This window comes from Nilaparvata lugens, chromosome 3 (genome assembly GCF_014356525.2).
Source record: "Nilaparvata lugens isolate BPH chromosome 3, ASM1435652v1, whole genome shotgun sequence".
Classification (NCBI taxonomy): domain Eukaryota; kingdom Metazoa; phylum Arthropoda; class Insecta; order Hemiptera; family Delphacidae; genus Nilaparvata; species Nilaparvata lugens.
The window spans coordinates 98,793,251-98,810,552 of record NC_052506.1 but is presented as its reverse complement, the minus strand read 5'-3'; the positions used below and the strand labels follow the sequence as shown (position 1 = coordinate 98,810,552).

The 17,302-nt window shown below is 32.7% G+C and overlaps 2 protein-coding genes and 1 long non-coding RNA gene across 3 annotated transcripts in view; 2 read left to right on the top strand and 1 right to left on the bottom strand.

Annotated features, from left to right (window-relative positions):
• The first annotated feature begins 1,485 nt into the window (after positions 1-1,485).
• LOC120350326 (tigger transposable element-derived protein 6-like) lies at positions 1,486-2,484 on the top strand. Its single transcript, XM_039422994.1, has one exon. The coding sequence runs from the start codon at positions 1,486-1,488 to the stop codon at positions 2,482-2,484; it is 999 nt and encodes a 332-aa protein (XP_039278928.1).
• A 498-nt stretch (positions 2,485-2,982) lies between these two features.
• LOC111048543 (uncharacterized protein PFB0145c) overlaps positions 2,983-17,302 on the top strand; it is a 138,175-nt gene continuing 123,855 nt past the window's right edge. Inside the window, exon 1 of the mRNA XM_039425264.1 lies at positions 2,983-3,003. Within this exon, the coding sequence (XP_039281198.1) occupies positions 2,998-3,003 (6 nt within the window). The 5' untranslated portion in view covers positions 2,983-2,997. The remainder of the gene's footprint in view (positions 3,004-17,302) is intronic.
• On the bottom strand, positions 4,962-11,147 carry LOC120350690. Its single transcript, XR_005570991.1, has 2 exons — positions 10,730-11,147; positions 4,962-5,139 (listed from the first exon to the last, which is right to left on the bottom strand). It is a non-coding gene; the product is annotated as an uncharacterized LOC120350690 (long non-coding RNA).

Below are 17,302 nucleotides of genomic sequence, written 5' to 3'. Positions count from 1 at the left end.
TTTATCCACCCAAACATACTTGTATTGAAATTGTCTCTGGAGATTCCTAGCTTCAGCAAAGAGCTTTCTACGTTGAGCAGTTAATGATAGATTTATATAAATTTGTCGTTGCTCACCTTACAGTCCAATATGTCTTGTAGAAAGACCCTTTACCACTTTCCGATCCTGTTCAATTATTTTGGAAGTTGATTGATTCATTGGTATATTTTTTTCATAATCTCGAAATACTTGATAGTCCAAAAATCTTCCAAAGTGACTACAATTTTATCTGGAGCTATTGTTCCAATATTTTAACAGTTACTAACTGGAATTACAGCAATTTTGGACTTGTGGTATTCAACTAACAGTCTTTCGAATAATTGAAGTCAGGTTGTGACTAGAAAGATACATCAACTCTATTATGGGTAGTTTACAAGATTTGTCATCTTCATAGTTAAGTCAGAAACCTCTCGGGATATCCTTGAAGATTCTGTCTGGAATTTCATCCTAAGCTAATTTTAGCAATCATTGTTACTCATACCGGTATCGTATTCATTCAATACCTGATAGTTTTATTTAGGTACGGTAATGGAAATTATTAAAGTTTTTTTATATGGATATCTACACTCCTTACAATACGAGGACCTCTATTCCAGAGCTAGATTAATTGGTGTTAAACGTATGTTGAGGAAAGCACTTGTAATAAGAAAAAACTGTTTCTTCCTAAGAAAGGAAGAATCCGACCTGTTATTTAATTCTAAATAAGTATCTAACCTTGACAAGAGCTACAGAAGTTATGTAAATCTTCAAGAGTATCTAATAGTCTCACATAAAAATACAGAGAGCCTAAATGAAAAATTCATTTTAGTTGGGAAGAACATCTGATGACCGATGTCTAGGTAAAACCATTGATAAAAAGCTGTGTTTTCGTAACGGGCAGAAGCAGAATCGATTGCAGCGCACCCAAGCGGGCAGAAACAGTAACATTCAGAGAACTAGTTCTTTGACATGAATTTTGCTTTATGTGTTACTCTCGATAATTTGACACTCGATAATTTGAATCTCTTGATAATTTGAATTTTTTGTCTGGTCCCTTGAAAAACTCTCAATAATTTGAAAAAAAATCAATGTATTTTGGTCCCTTCGATAATTTGAAGTTTTAGGATACATCTTGACTACCAACATTCTATAATTTGAATTTTTGTTCCTCTAATCTCTATAATTTGAAGTCCACCAACACTCTATAATTTGAATTTTTCTTCTTCTACTCTCTATAAATTGAAGTCTGATTCTAGACCTGTTACTGCCTGTCATTTCTTCAATGGATCATCACACAGACCTGTTGTGACATGTCTTTTGTTTACTTCAGTGTACACACTACCGTAATGGTTTGAGAAAGCTCTCAGCTCTCAGTTCCCAGTTAAGAGTTCTTTTGGCAGTTGTTAACAGTGTTGCTTGGTATTTGGTTAAGTGAAATTTAGCTTAGAGTGAAATTTTAAATTCAAGATGAGTGCAAAGAAGAAGAACATTAGTCTTTCTATCAGTGATAAGAAGCGTGTTATCAAAGCTTTGGAGGATGGACAGCCAAGAAAAGACATTGCTAAGCAGTTTGGGATTTTGCCCTCTACCTTATCCATGATTTTGAAGAACAAGGATCGTATCAATGCAAGTGATTCAAGTGTGTGTAAGAAGAGGTCACGTCAGGGTGAATTTCCGCGTCTTGAGGAGTGCTTACTCAAATGGATTCGCCAGTGTAGAGGACAGAATATTCCAATTGGTGGTTTCATGCTGAAGGAAAAAGCAAAGTCTTTCGCAGAGTCTCTTGGTATTAGAGGATTTGGAGCTAGTGAGGGTTGGCTATCAAACTTCAAAAATCGACACAGCATCACATTCAAGAAGATTTGTGGAGAGAGCGCCAGTGTGGATAGCACGGTTTGTAATGAATGGACTGATAAATTGAAAGAGCTTCTAAACGGCTATGAGCCTAAAGACATATTCAACACAGATGAAACTGGACTTTTCTATAAGTGTCTTCCAGACCGCACCCTAACACTCAGGAATGAAAAATGTCACGGTGGGAAACATAGCAAGGAAAGAATTACTGTTCTCTTAGCATGCAATATGGATGCATCTCAAAAGTTGAATCCACTTGTGATTGGAAAATCTGCAAAACCACGGTGTTTCAAGGGGATAAAATCGCTGCCCACAATTTATCGTTCAAACAAGAAATCATGGATGACAACAGGGTTGTTTAATGAATGGCTGATTTCTGTTGACAGTGATATGAAAAAAGAAAATCGCAAAATTCTACTGTTTTTGGATAACTGCAGTGTGCATAATAACCCACCACAATTGGACAATGTAAAATTGATTTTTCCACACTATAAGTATCAAGACTACAACCACTGGACCAAGGAACAATACACCATTTTAAAACTCTATATCGTAGGGAGATCGTATCAATTGTGCTGGATAGCATTGAAAATGGAGAGACAGCGAACCTAACAGTTTTAACTGCCATACTTACGATTCATAAGATTTGGAAAAATGTGAGCCCTGTCACTATTCACAACTGCTTCAGAATGTGTGGATTCAAGCTGACTGAAAATGATGCACCAATAGCACAGCCACCAAACGTGACAAATTCTGACTCCAGGTGGGAACTTCTACCTGACCGTGGACAGTTAACGTTTCAGGATTACGTCCAAGTAGATGATTACATCGATGTTTATGGTGCGCCGCTAACCGATGTCGAAATTATGGATTTGCCATCACAAGATGACAATTGTGAAGAAGAAGATGAAGAAGAAGAAGAAGAGGAAGAATCGTCAGTTCCAGTGACGCTGATTGAGGCAAGGTCAGCTCTATCTACCCTACGCTCCTATGCTCTCAGAATGGATACAAGTGATGGTTTCTTCTCAGCTCTCACAACGATCGAAAACTCATTGGACAGAGATAGACGGGGATTATTTACTCGAAAAAAATTACAAACTTTTTCCATTAATTTGAAAAACATCAATGAATGTAAGTAATGGAATATAAAAAAAAAATATTTTTCAATACAATATTACAGTAATAATGTTTTCAATACAATATGAATATGTTTTCAATACAATATAAAATTGTTTTCAATACAATATAAATATGTTCTCAATACAGTACTGTAATTCGATTTCAATCAATTCATAATAATAAAGATTACGGTAATACAGTTGTCCAAATGAGGCAGCTAAAGTTTTATTCAACATTTGTTAAATTGAAGTTTTCCTAGCCCCTCTTGTTTATTTGAACTCTTTCTATTTTGAACTCTCGTTAAATTGAACTTTTATTGAGGTCCCTTGAATTTCAAATTATCAAGAGTCGACTGTATTGGTAATGAACTTTTTGGGTTGTCCAAAAGGTAATTCTAAAATGATTATTGGATATTTAATTCAATAAGATGAATAAATTGCTTTTTATAACTCAGATAACTTTTCCACAATTATTAGTTACTTCGATTATGCTAAATTTTATGCTTTATAGGCATGTCAATCAAAGAGTTAACTTTTCATTTCCTATGCTTGAAATTTGTAAGGGTGAATTATTTGAAGTAACTGATTGTATTTCATTATTAATAAGATATTATGTTATTAACTAGAAGCATTCCATTATTAATAATATATTATTATAATTATTTCATTAACTAGAATCAATTGCCTTCAGAGTCAATGCATGTTCTTTGAATCACATCGTCTATAGGTAGGCCTACCTACTTGTATGAGTACCGTATCCAACTTCAAAGGCCTATTGAAGCTCTATCGAAAAAAAATTCAAATTAATAAATGAGTGCTTTACTTTTGGCATTTTTGGAATCTAAAGGTTATATTACACCAAGAGAAATAAAATTTATTATTTCTAATAATAAATAAATTTATTATTTATTTAATATTGTAAACGTTTTTTAGGCAATTTTATTTTAGCAGTCCCCTTTTTGATCATTGGATATTTACGGTCCCGGCTGATATACTTAAATAAGAATCGTGAGGCCCATTGCCTGCCTAAATCAGTATGCCTTTTCAGGCAAGGTTCAATTAGGGACTCCTCACCAGTAAAAGCTATACGAATATTAAAAATTATTATTATTATAGATTACTGTAACACATATGACATGTACAAAGTGTATTCAAACAGGCGGACTAATTCTAATAATTATTGTTGAGATAACTATATCTTGCTAGAATAAACAGGTTCTGTTATGGTACTTTAAAAGTAACTAGTACCCTTGTGATATTCCAAAATTAAACATGATTAGTTTCGACTTGTTCAATAAGGACTCTCTTGACAATGACATAATTAGAAACTGCATGCTCATGCTCATTTTGAATATTTTAGGGTAGGCCTACTAGTTATTTTCTATAATTAAGCATTAAAGTTGCCCTATTAAAATTAATACTTTATTAGAGTATTAATTAGAACTAGAGTAGCCATTCAAACTCCTTATTTACTATAATGTTCTAAAAGCTTATTCATTTTAATCAAAATCTTGGAAATATAACCTAGAAGGTAGAATTGAAAGTGATTATATTTGATGTGGCTTGGAACATAATATTTTCAACTTTTGCTTGAGTTATTTTTCATATTCAAAGAATTATTACCCCTTCAATGCAGTACATAAGTATTATTACTTAATTCTTAATGCAATACATAATTGTGATACCCTATTTTATATCCAATTCAAGTCTATTATTTAACTACACGTTACCTCTAGCATTTGCTAGTCAGCAATGTTAAATAATGTTATTATTTCCAAAAAAGTAGAAGCCATACAGAACCAATAAAGTTGTTAATGAGAGTTCGATGCTGTTGGGTTGAATATAATTTTAAAAATCCCTCAAGTATAAACCATTAAAACTCATTTTATCAGCTTCATGTCACTTGCTGTTTTCTTCAAAACTACCTGAATTGAAGCAGTTAGCAGGAGCGATCAGAAAAAGAAGATATTATTATGAATAACATGAAATAAACACATCAAGATGTACTGAAAAAATGAATATATTTCTTAGATTAGTTCATCTCTTTCTCCTATAGGCTACTACATCATACATGAATCATATCCATGGAATATTATCCATAGTTGATTTTCTTTGTCATCCTCTACTTCTGGCTGGTACACCTCTAGGCCTGAAATCAAAAAGTTATTGATAATTATTTATTATTCATTATAAAAAAACTTTGCAAAGTAAATTCTGAAATTGATTGTTTGTAATCTGTATAAGCTTTTAATCATATTTCTTGGGAAGAAACCCCCCAATAATGACAAAGTAATATTATATGAGAAATTCCAATAAACCAACAATCAGTTGAATTATTATTAGCATCAATCTGTAAGTTGTGTAATTCTGAATGATTGATTGAATAAATAAATAAATCTCCATACAGGAATTGGGATTAATCAGTGTGCCCCAAGGTCAAAAGAACTTGTTGGTGAACAACATATTTTTGGATACCATGAACAATTCATTTATTTCTGTGGTCAGTATGCCTACTTCTCGACCGTTTGGTTTACTAAACTCTTCCAAAATGTACTGCATAAAGTAATTATTAGTTCTACATTCAGAGAAACAAATGGGAATAATCAATAAATTAATTGCTTAATCTGAAATGAATTTTTGCTGAATCTGAATTACATAATTTCGCTCCTGGGTTTTGGAAGATTTTGTGTTATAAATAGTCACGGATAAGTACAAATTTTGTATTAATTTCATTATTAATTGTTTCTTGATCACGTTTTATCATTTTGTTTTAGATTTTAATTCTTAATTCTATTTTATAAGCCAAACATCATTTAGAGGTTATTTTGAGGTTAGGTTTTCGAGATTTAAAAATAAACATAGATAGTTTACTTGACTAAAATTATAACCAAATTAAAATCCTATCATTTATAAATCAATTATTATTGCAAGTAATATAATTTCTTAGATAGGAAGATGAGCTCAAGTAGAACACCGAAGGTTATTAATAGAAATGTACACATAGTGGGAGTACTTACGCGTTCCCAAAACCAAAATTCAAAAACGCCAAAACCAAAAACCCCAGTTCCACAAACTACTTTAGCCGAAAAAGTTGCTCAACTACAAAGTAGCCACACTAATTTAAAAAACCAATTAGAAGTAACTCTAAAAACGTCTGAGGAAGAAAGGTTAGGGATGGTAGAAGGAATTAAATCTTTGGAACTGATTATAAAATTACAAGATGAAGACCATAAAAAAGAAATACTAAATCTAAAAAATCAATGTAGTCTAATGTCGGAGGAAATAAAGAAACTAAAATCTAAATTTGATAATACTAAATGTATGATAGAACCTCCATCCAAATGCAAAAAAATAGAATCTAACCTAAATGATGGGAAATGCTCTGAAAATGGTCGAAATAAAACGTACAGTGAGGTTTTGAAGACAGCAACCAAAAATATAGCTGAGGGAAATAAAGATAGGAAAGGGAGAGTTCTGCTACTGACGTCCAGTCATGGACGTGATTGCAGTGATCTCCTTGATAAAAGATTGAAAAATAAAGTTGATGTCCAATGTTTTTTCAAGCCAAGTGCATCAATTAATGCAGTTGTAGAGTCAGCTAGGGAACAAACTAAAGACTTTGATGAAAATGACTATCTAATTGTACTGGGTGGCTCAAATAATATAAATGAACCTAACTTGAATCATCTTCCTCAAGTAACAGGAAAAATCAAGGAAATTGTGCCACTCAGCAAAAAAACAAACTTAATAATAAGTACTATTCCTAATAGGTTTGATAGGCCAGAATTAAATGAAGCAATCAATTCGACAAACAAATCAATCCATAGTACAATCAACAGCCTAAAAAATAAGAATTCTAAACAACTGGGGATTTGTTTTCTAAATGAAAGGCTGAAAAGACATAACTTCACTAATCATGGGTTGCATCTAAATCGATCTGGCAAAGTAATCTTTTGTAATAGATTGGCAGAGCTGATTGAAAGCCGTTTGCAATCCTCTGGTTTAAAAACAGTCAAAAAAACAAATAACGATTTTTTAGTAAATTGGCTCAAAACAGGGAAAGGGAAATAGCTACAAATGCTAGAGATAGAGTAGCACAAGATGGTAAGGTTTTTAGTATTTATCATCAAAATATTCAGTATCTTCGCAACAAAATTGACAGATTAGAAGTATTTCTCAAACAGGAGGATCCTGACATTGTTATTTTCACAGAGCATGGCTTAAAAATAAAGGAAATAAATCAAGTTAGGATTCCAGGCTATTCACTGAGATCAGAATTTTGTAGAATAGCTCATAGAAGTGGTGGTGTATGTATATTCACTAGCAATGCTAAACATACCCAAACTTATGAACTGGATTTTGTTAAGAGATTTTCTGTTGAGATGGATTTAGAGGTGATGGGACTAAGGTTAAAAATTGATGATCGATTTGAGGTAGCAGTGTTAGGTATCTATAGGTCACCAAATGGAGACTGGCAAAAATTTTGTGAGCTGCTCCATACACTTTTGGAAATTACAACCGCTAGTTTCACAAATGTTATAGAAGTAGGAGATTTCAATACCGATTTTGCCAGGCAGGATAAAATGACAGAGGATATTAGAGATATTATTAATATGAATAATTTAGAAATTAAGGTCCACGAATATACAAGAGTAACTCGAACTTCACAGACAATTATTGATAATATCCTCACAAATATAGAAGGTTGTAATGTCAGGTTAGGTAGCTCAGATCTATCAGATCATAACTATCAAATTTTAGATGTGAAGTTGCAGGGCCAGAATCCAAGCAGAAAAAAAACTTTTGTGAAAGAAATTCAGCAATATGAGCTAGGAAATATAAATTGTTTGAAGCAGGAACTGCTTCAAGAAAATTGGAGTAGTGTTTATAACAGTTGTAACCTAAATTACAAATATAAGCAATTCATTGATACTCTAAGATTTCACATTAGTGTATGCTGTCCAATAAAAAAAGTCAAAGTAAAAAGTAAATTAAACAAAGTACATGAATGGATAACTGAAGATATTCTTACTCAAAGAAATATTGTTAGGGAAGCTTATGAGGAATTTAAATTAGTGAGGGATGTTCCGAGTGAAGTCAAATACAAATGTCTAAAGAAAAACTATGCAAAAGAAGTGAGGAAAGCTAAGTGTAAGAAAACAGCTGAAATATTAACAACTAGTACCAATTTTAACTCTGCTGTTTGGGAGGTAATTAATAGAAATAGGAGAGCAGCTCAAAAAGATACAGTTACTAATGTCCCTAGGATAATCGATGAACATGGAAATTATATGGATGATAGTATAGACATTTGTAACTTTTTCAATAAGTATTATCAACAGGTTGCATGTAATCTCCAAAAGTCACTGAACACTAATACTTATAATACAACTACATTAATGCTGAGCCAATTGAAAAGGTATTTAAATTTCATCCATTATCAAGAGATGAGTTGTCAAGAATAATAAAAAATTTGAATAACAAAAAAACAGTAGGATTGGATGGGGTCTCAAGCAAAATTTTAAAAGAATGTGAAAATGAATTACTGGACCCTTTATTGCATCTCCTTAATACTTCACTAGAGCAGGGTATTTTCCTTGATGATCTGAAACAAGGAAAAATTCTGCCAATTTTCAAGAGCGGTGATTCTGAAAGAGTTGAAAATTATAGACCCATTAGTATTCTGAATGTAATAAGTAAAATTTTTGAAAGAGTAGTTTTAAATAGGCTATTGATGCACCTGGAAGAAATTAATTTCATATGTGATGAACAGCATGGGTTCCAGAAAGGGAAATCTACTAAGACTGCAATAGTATCCCTTGTTGAAAGACTAATAGATATAATAGATTCAGGTGAGAAGGCAGCCACAATATTTCTCGATTTATCCAAAGCTTTTGATTGTGTGAACCATAGAATATTATTGGAAATACTAAAAACTGTAGGTGTGAATGGTATAGAACTAAAATGGTTTGAATCATATCTCATAGGTAGAAACCAGTGTGTTGAGCTTACCAAGGTGGATGGGAATGAAATAGTAAAAATTAAATCTCAAAAACTGGAGGTCCAGGCTGGAGTACCTCAAGGCTCAATTCTGGGTCCCTTACTGTTTCTGTTGTATGTGAACCAATTACCAAAAGAGTTAAAAGATCACAGAGCTCTGTTGTTTGCTGATGACACATCGCTTATCTTTAACAATTATTTATTAGATAGTCTAGAAATAAATGCTTTTACTGGAGTACAGTCAATTGTCCAATTCTTGAAGCAAAGGCAATTAACAATAAATAGTAAGAAATGTCAATTCCTACAATTCAAAAGTAAATATAATTCAGTAGAGGATAGAGAAATAAATGTGTTTGTAGAGGAAAATGAATTAGACCAAGAAGAGAAAGTAGCATTCTTGGGAATTTTATTGGACAGGAAATTAACATCTCATATTAGGTATGCTATTTTAGTATGGGGTAATTCATCTCAACAAAATATGGACAGGGTGTTTAAGATTCAAAAGAAGGCACTCAGATGTATAGAGAAAGTGAATAGGTTAGACTCTTGTAAGCCTTTATTTAAAAAGCTTGGTCTATTAACTGTGCCATCTTTGTATGTATATGAAGTTGTAATGCATGTGAAAACGAGTGGTGTGATCCAGAATAAAATTCAGATGTTCATGAGTATAATACGCGAAACAGAGCAGATTATCAAAAACCAGATTATATTGGTAGGAAATTTTATAACAAGCTACCTCAAATCTTGAAAAGTAATGATGATTTGAAGATTTTCAAAAAACAAATTAAAAAATATTTAGTTGATAGAGCTTTTCATAGTGTACAAGAATTCCTTTCAAACCTAAACTAGGTTTAACTACTTAGTGTTAGAATTATTATGTATTAACATGACTTGTCTTATACTCCATGACTGGAGTCTTTAGGACGTAATCTAATCCAAAAAAAAAAAAAAAAATGATGATTATCTACAACATTATAAGTAGAACTAAGTGATCTGAAAATAAATAACAAACTGTAAATACATAAATCTCTCAAAATAATGCAGGTATTTCATGAATTCAATCATAAATTTTAAAAGGTGGAATCACTGTCATTAAAGCTATTATCCAGTATTTTCTACCAGCACTTGCTGAGTGAATTTTTGAAGTCATCTATTCATTGTTCTAATGTATGGTCATTCATAAAGTTCAACATTCACTCAAGATCAAGATGGACATTTGAGAAGATTGTTTTAAAAACAATGTATTCACTTATCATTCAGGGAATAGAGCTGTTCATAATATTTGGGAATCCTTCCATAAAGAAATTTATGTAACAAAATCTAATAATGTGATAACATTTTAACATCAAATTATTGATTTAATGTTATTACATTATTAGATTCTGTTACATAAATTATTTCTTTATGGAAGGATTCCCAAATATTATGAACAGCTCTATTCCCTGAATGATAAGTGAATACATTGCTTTTTAAACACTCTTCTCAACTGTCCATCTTCATCTCATGTGGTTTCACGTTGTTTCGAAATATTGTATACTGTAAGCTATTAATGATTTCAAAATTCAGTCAGTTTTTCAACTATTTTAGTCACATACCATAGTTATGTCTTACTATTTGAATATCTAACATCAAATCGATAATAAAACATCGAAGTGGATAAACTTTTTGAAAAAATGGAAAACTGTATAAAATGACATCGCCTATATAAATTTTAAAAAATGAGTGGAATTTTATCTTACCTAACTAACTTATCCTAACTATGGGTTCCAAAGAATTTTTCCATCCTGGTCAACAAAAAAGAATTCATATGCATTTCCTTTTGAGCACATTCTCTTCAATATTTTTTTTTGTAAATGGTACCTGAAAAAATAAACATATTTAATCTTTCAATATATATCCATTTTGGAGATAAAGTGAAGTTAATCATCAATGATAATAGTTTGGACTTTGAATAAATTAGAAGTGAACTGGGCCTCAATAAACTATTTACATTGGATAGACTATACATACTATAAGTATATAGCCTACTTACATTCATAGCACATAACAGAAAACACTTTAAAGTTTTATAATATGAATTAAAACAGGAGACACACGACATAGATAGATTAAAAACACTGAAAAACTTACATTACACTTTCTGCTCGGTCAAGAAGTTTTTCAGTGTCTTTAATCCATCTATGTTGTGTGTCTCCTGTTTTAATTTATACTATTAACATTGAAATACCTGGCATCACGCAATATATCGATCAATACAGCATGAATAAGTTTTTCAAATACATTACTATTTTAGTTTTAAATGAGTTTGGTAGCAATGGTCAACCAGGAAAATAGTACCTACCTATTTTATCTTCTTTCAATGGCAGTCTTTCAATATTCAATTACACTGACTCTGATAAAGTTATTTCTATAGCAATCTAAGCTATGTAATTTTGTTTCCAAGTTAATTTGAATAAATTAAAAGAAGATTAATTCATAGATAGGTACCAAAGACAAAGTAAATGTTCTAATAGTCAGGTTAGTTTTGTTATTGTATTGATAAACTATGGGTTTACAATATTTTTGAGGTGCAACAAGGAAAATGGAAGTTTAGGACTTAGAATGTAATGAAATACTTCAAAGTCAAATGATGATGTTATTTTCAATAAATCTGTTTGTGAAAACTACTAGCTGCATTATAAAAAATGTATTTTGTGATTAGGCCAACTCAATGAAAGTGTGAAAGATTGTTAGCATGAAATGCTATCTTATCTTATCATGAAATGCAAAATGTTATCTTGGTTGAATAATGTTTTGAATCTGATCAATCTAATGTTAATCTAATCAATCAAGCTTGAATGAGTTTAAATCTAAATAGTTGATTAGATTTCTCTCTTTCTTGTGATAATTCTCTACCATACACAAACTGGCTAGTCTAGGCTTTACATTATCATCAAATACTAGAAATTATACTTTAAATAAATAAATAAACTCTTGTTAACTTCTAACTTCTTGAAAAATGAAAAAAATAGCAATTTAGACCTAGAGGCTAGGTTATTAAAGACCTACTACAAGTAGGCCACCTGAATAAAAATTGGAAACATGCTGGTAGGCTACTTATAAAAATTATATCAAATTGTGTACCGTAGATTTAGCCTACTTTATTATGAGAAATTTAAGTGTACTTACTTGAATCCTCTATCACATCAGAAATTTTTAACCATATTCTATTTTTCAAATAGGTAATTCGTTGTGCAGGTCTGGAAAGTACAAAACTTTGAGCTGTCGCATCAAATTTATAACGAATTTCACGCCTTTCTGTTGTAAATCCATTTTCAATTTCTCTTGTAAAAATTATAAGAATAAAGAAACCAATGGAAATATTTTATACCTCAATTTTCTACTGTAAATTAATTTCACAGTATAATAGTAGCAATCCGAAATCTGATAAACAACAGCAAAATAATATCAAAACAAACCATCCAACAATTAAAGATTGAGGTTAAAAAGAACATGGCGTCTGATCCGGAGAAAAATTATTCTGCCTGTGTCACTACTTGATCAGAGCAGAAAAATAAATTCCAAGCTGTCTGTTCCCGTCGACAGAATCCTGAAATTAGTTCTTTTTTGATAAAACAGTTCACGAGCAGTGATCGGTCAAAGCAAAATAGCATTGTGTTGATAGGCCTTAAAATGAACGACAGTTCGTCTCTGATTTGAACAGTTCTTTTTTTCTGCTCAACTTTCTGCCGATGGGTGAACACTCCCATAAGAACCAATGTTAATTTAAAGTGAATTCTGTCGTCTGCCCGTTACAAAAACATGGCTTAAGTGAAAAACATCGATGTATCGATACCCATCCCTATTTCAAATATGGTTGAAGATGACTCGCTTAACTAATTCATTAACAGAAAATAGCAGGCTAAATCAGATAAAGATGGGCACAATATTTCGAGCCTCTGACTTAGTAGGTGTGGTTTGAGATTTTAAAGATGCTTTTTTGCTCGAAATCCCCCTCCCACCACTCCCCCCTCTCACAACCCACCTCCCCCAGGCCACTCCCCCCTCCCCCGCAGGGTGGGGGGTGTTCTAAAAATATATTTTCCCCCTCCTCCACCTCTCTATCTCTAATCTAATCTAATCTAATCTAATCTTATCTACTCTAATCTAATCTAATCTTATCTAATCTAATCTTATCTAATCTAATCTTATCTAATCTAATCTTATCTAATCTAATCTAATCTAATCTAATCACCCTCTCTCTCTCTCCCCCTCTCCCAGTGAGGACGAGGGGGATGAAGAAGGAGAGAGATATCTCTCTCTCTCAAATAGATTTTCCCTTCCCCTTCACCAGTATAGATGAGGAGGGTGAATATCGATTATCGACTATCGACTATTGGATGAGGGAAAAAATAATTTCCCTTTGAGGGAAAAATTCCCTCTCTCTCTCTCTACATCTAATGCTATACTGACAGATTGAGGTGAATTGAGAAATTCCCTATCTCTCTCTCACTCACTCTCTCTCTCTCTCTCTCTCTCTCTCTCTCTCTCTCTCTACATCTAATGCTATACTGTCAGATTAAAGTGAATCCAAATCTCTACAGAGAGGTCAATGATCTAAGTTCTTTTACATTTTTTATCTGCAATATCATACAAGCATTTCCAAAGTTCATCAGAATTTGTAACAACAGATAATGGCTAATCATTTGTACAACCATAATGTAGATGACCTGTATCTAGTATATCGAGTAATTCGAATATCTCAGATAAAATTGGAAAGTGCACATTTTCTGTTTTAAAATCAACAGCAAATCAGCATCTTGACATCCTGTTGAAAATTTAATATTCTTTGCAATTGAATCAAATTTGTTAAATGAAATTGCCATCAAGAGACAAGATAATTTTTTGAATTTTGAAAAACCATAACACTGCATGTTAACGCCCCTGTTTGGCATGTGTCTCTGTTCTATAAATTGATAATGTGCACGTTGCGTACTTGTTAGCATCAACAGATAGCTGTGGGGGGCGTGTCTCACTCCTATAAAAAGATAGCGGCACACGTGCTGGTCTTATCAGCTCTAGCTCTGAGCTGCTACCAAACTAAAAAGTGAGAGGAATATTGGAATGAAAAATCATTTGAACACAGAAAAAGTTTATTTAGCCTACACATTTCACTACAACTATTCATAATTTCATCTTCAATTTCAATTAGCTCATCTATACACAAATTATGAGGACGATAATAACATAGATAGTCTCTTATGTCATTCAAATCAACCGTGCTTAGAAAAATGTCTTTTAATTGTTTCGCCAAACTATAATTTTTACGAGTTAATTTCCTAATTGCACTTTCACACTCATCATACCAATCAATACAGTTTTTTAACCTCACTTCCAACTTGTTGTCAGCAGCCAACCACTTTCTCGGGTCCATGATAAGCGAATGAACAAGACTAAGTGTAGGCTGGGACTATTATAGAGTAATTAAGCGGTCTTTCTTCATTAATTGTAGACAGGCAACATGTACATGCTTTATGCAGTCTCAATGCATGCATGCAATAAACACACTGAATCTCTTTTCTGTTGTAGAAAAATCCATAATGAGCAAAGTTTCTTTTCTGCGAATTTGTGTACATTACGGCCATTTTCATACTTTGCATTCGATTGTTTTCACACATGAAATTATTTGTTTGATACATATTTTTGAACAACAAAGAATTATAATGTTGAGCACTGAACAAAACACATCTTCCATCAGGTCTATTTTTATGAATGTTACACACACCATAACACCATGAACTAGTGAAAAAGCTGAAATTGGGTTTTGCAAAATCCTCTGGTATACATTGAACGTTAGTATCAAATCTTCTTAAAAACTTTGCTTTCTCAGTTCCTTTTGAGAAAATTTTTTCATAACCTACAAGGTAATCATGTATTAATGAGTCAGTGTATTCTAAATCTCCATCTTCCCATTTTATTTTATGATAGTGACGTTCTAACCATGTTACATCGTTATACAATTTTGCACTCAATTCTGTCTTTGCAAATGGCAATTTGAAATGGAATACAATATAATTATTTAACTGATCAATTATGGCAAGTTCTTTCACAATAATTTGATTACAATCTTGTTTAAACCAGTGAAGATCAACTGTAGCAATTTTTGTAGTTGTCTGCTTGTCCACTTCTTTCTGTTTGGCAGGCTCATCGAATCATCTGTCTTTCTCCCCCTCCTCCTCCTCCCGTTTCTGCTCCTCCTCCTCCTGTGGCTTCTGGATCAGTGTACTGCACCTTGGCTCATAATAGAAACTATCAGAATCGAGATCACACTGGATACCAATAGACCGAGTTCGCACTTTGTTCTTACTCTCCAAAATATCAGAACACAAAGAATAGGACATTTTACATGTTACCTGTTCAAAGGTGAAACTGATAATGAGCCAAATTTGTCAGGGTGCACACCTTATATAATATTGCACGCAGCACACTCTATCAATAAAATTACTGAACTTCTTTCACCATGCTCATCAGAGGTGTGTACTCCATCACACAATCGCTAATTAAAACACAATAAGCGGAAGTATTTGCAGGTACTGCATTATGAAATTCCATTTCAATACAAACATCTGTCAAAGATTTCATATGACTTGTTTGGTGTGAACAATCCACAACAACCAGCGGTGTTGAATCACAAAATGTCTTAAAGTTGATTTCTGTTCCAAGTTCACTATTGATTGTATGATTATAATATGAGGGAGCAAAATCTAGAAACATTCTGTACATTAGTTCCTTTTTACCTAGCAGATTTTCGTATGGATAATACTTGCTGTTCAGATATAAATTCACATTGTAAATATCACAGCTATCGAAATTAGATATTGATTTTTTAATTTTATTCTTTCGATCGGTTTGAAATGCAATTATAATGTATTTTGGACTATCAAAAACCAATGTCGTGCAGACTGCCCAAGAATGGTTAAGTGAATTTTGCAAATTTGGTAATTCACAAATTTCCCAATGGCAGAAACTTAATTTCAGCAGAGTGTCAACATCGAGCAGTCTCAAAAATTTCAGTCTTATGTGATCTTCTAAAGTTATGTAGGGCATTCTCCATTGCAGTTTTGTAATTTTCACACTAACACTTGTTCCAGTCGTGGACTCAATGCAATTTAGGTCCATTGGTGACCTCAATAAGACAAGTTCCTGTTTCAAATTTAAAATTATTCTTTGAAAATCTTCAAAAAACAGGAGGATTAATTTCAGCGGTACACAGAAAGTGAATTTATTATCTGTTAGCGCATATCCTGCTCTGTCAAAACCAGCCAACTGATATGTGTTTTTATCAAGCATACTCTTCACAAGTATAGCTTTAATTGTAGATGTTAATCCAATCAATCTTGATTTAGAAATTTGTTGACCTGCTAATTCATATCATATTTCGTCAAAAAGGTTACCGATTATGTTACTGCTTAATTTATAGACTGCCACAACCGGTGGGTCAGCTGCCACTGCTCCCGGTTTTGTACGGCTAACCGTTCTCTCAATAAATATAAATTAATGATTTGCAAGGTAAAGGATAGACATCTAAAGAATTTATGCCCATACGTGCCTAGTCAGAGTTTTTCATTTCTTGTCCCAAATAAACTGTATGAGTGTGAAATTGGAATTTGGTTACATCATTATAAAACTGAAGCTCTGTCTCCACGTCCAGAATTTCACTAATTGCAGCTCCTCCTCCTGACATTCCGCCAATCAACTATAAAACCTAACTTTTCTAATATTCTCACACTTTTAGCTAATAAAGCACATTTGTTTTTAGGTGTTGACGCTCTAACGTTCGTCTCTCTAATGACATTGTGCGTACACATCTTATTTGAACATGGATTGAAAACAAGATAACCCATTACGTTTACTTTTGTTTTTCATATAGGTAAAAAATCACCTTACTTTACTTTCGGCGATGCAATTTCAGCGACCCCCACACCTCCCCCTATCACGTGACCTTGTCTCCACCCATCACTGCTCTTAGCCTGGATGATGTCACATTGGATTACAACCTTCTCTGCTCACATTTTCCACTATTTACAATACCTTAAATTAAATACAAAATACAACTCTTTCCTTATGTCTACTGGGGTTATGCTTCAGAACATCTAGCTTAATTCTAATTTTATAATTCAAATCAATGTTAGAGCTCTCAAATTCCTCCTCTAACCAATAGTTAGACAGATACAATTCTTCTAGGTTCTCAAACTGTAAAATATACCGTATCTTGTTTCTATTGTACACTTCTTTTATTGCAATAATGACCAACTCTGTACCTTCTGGTAACT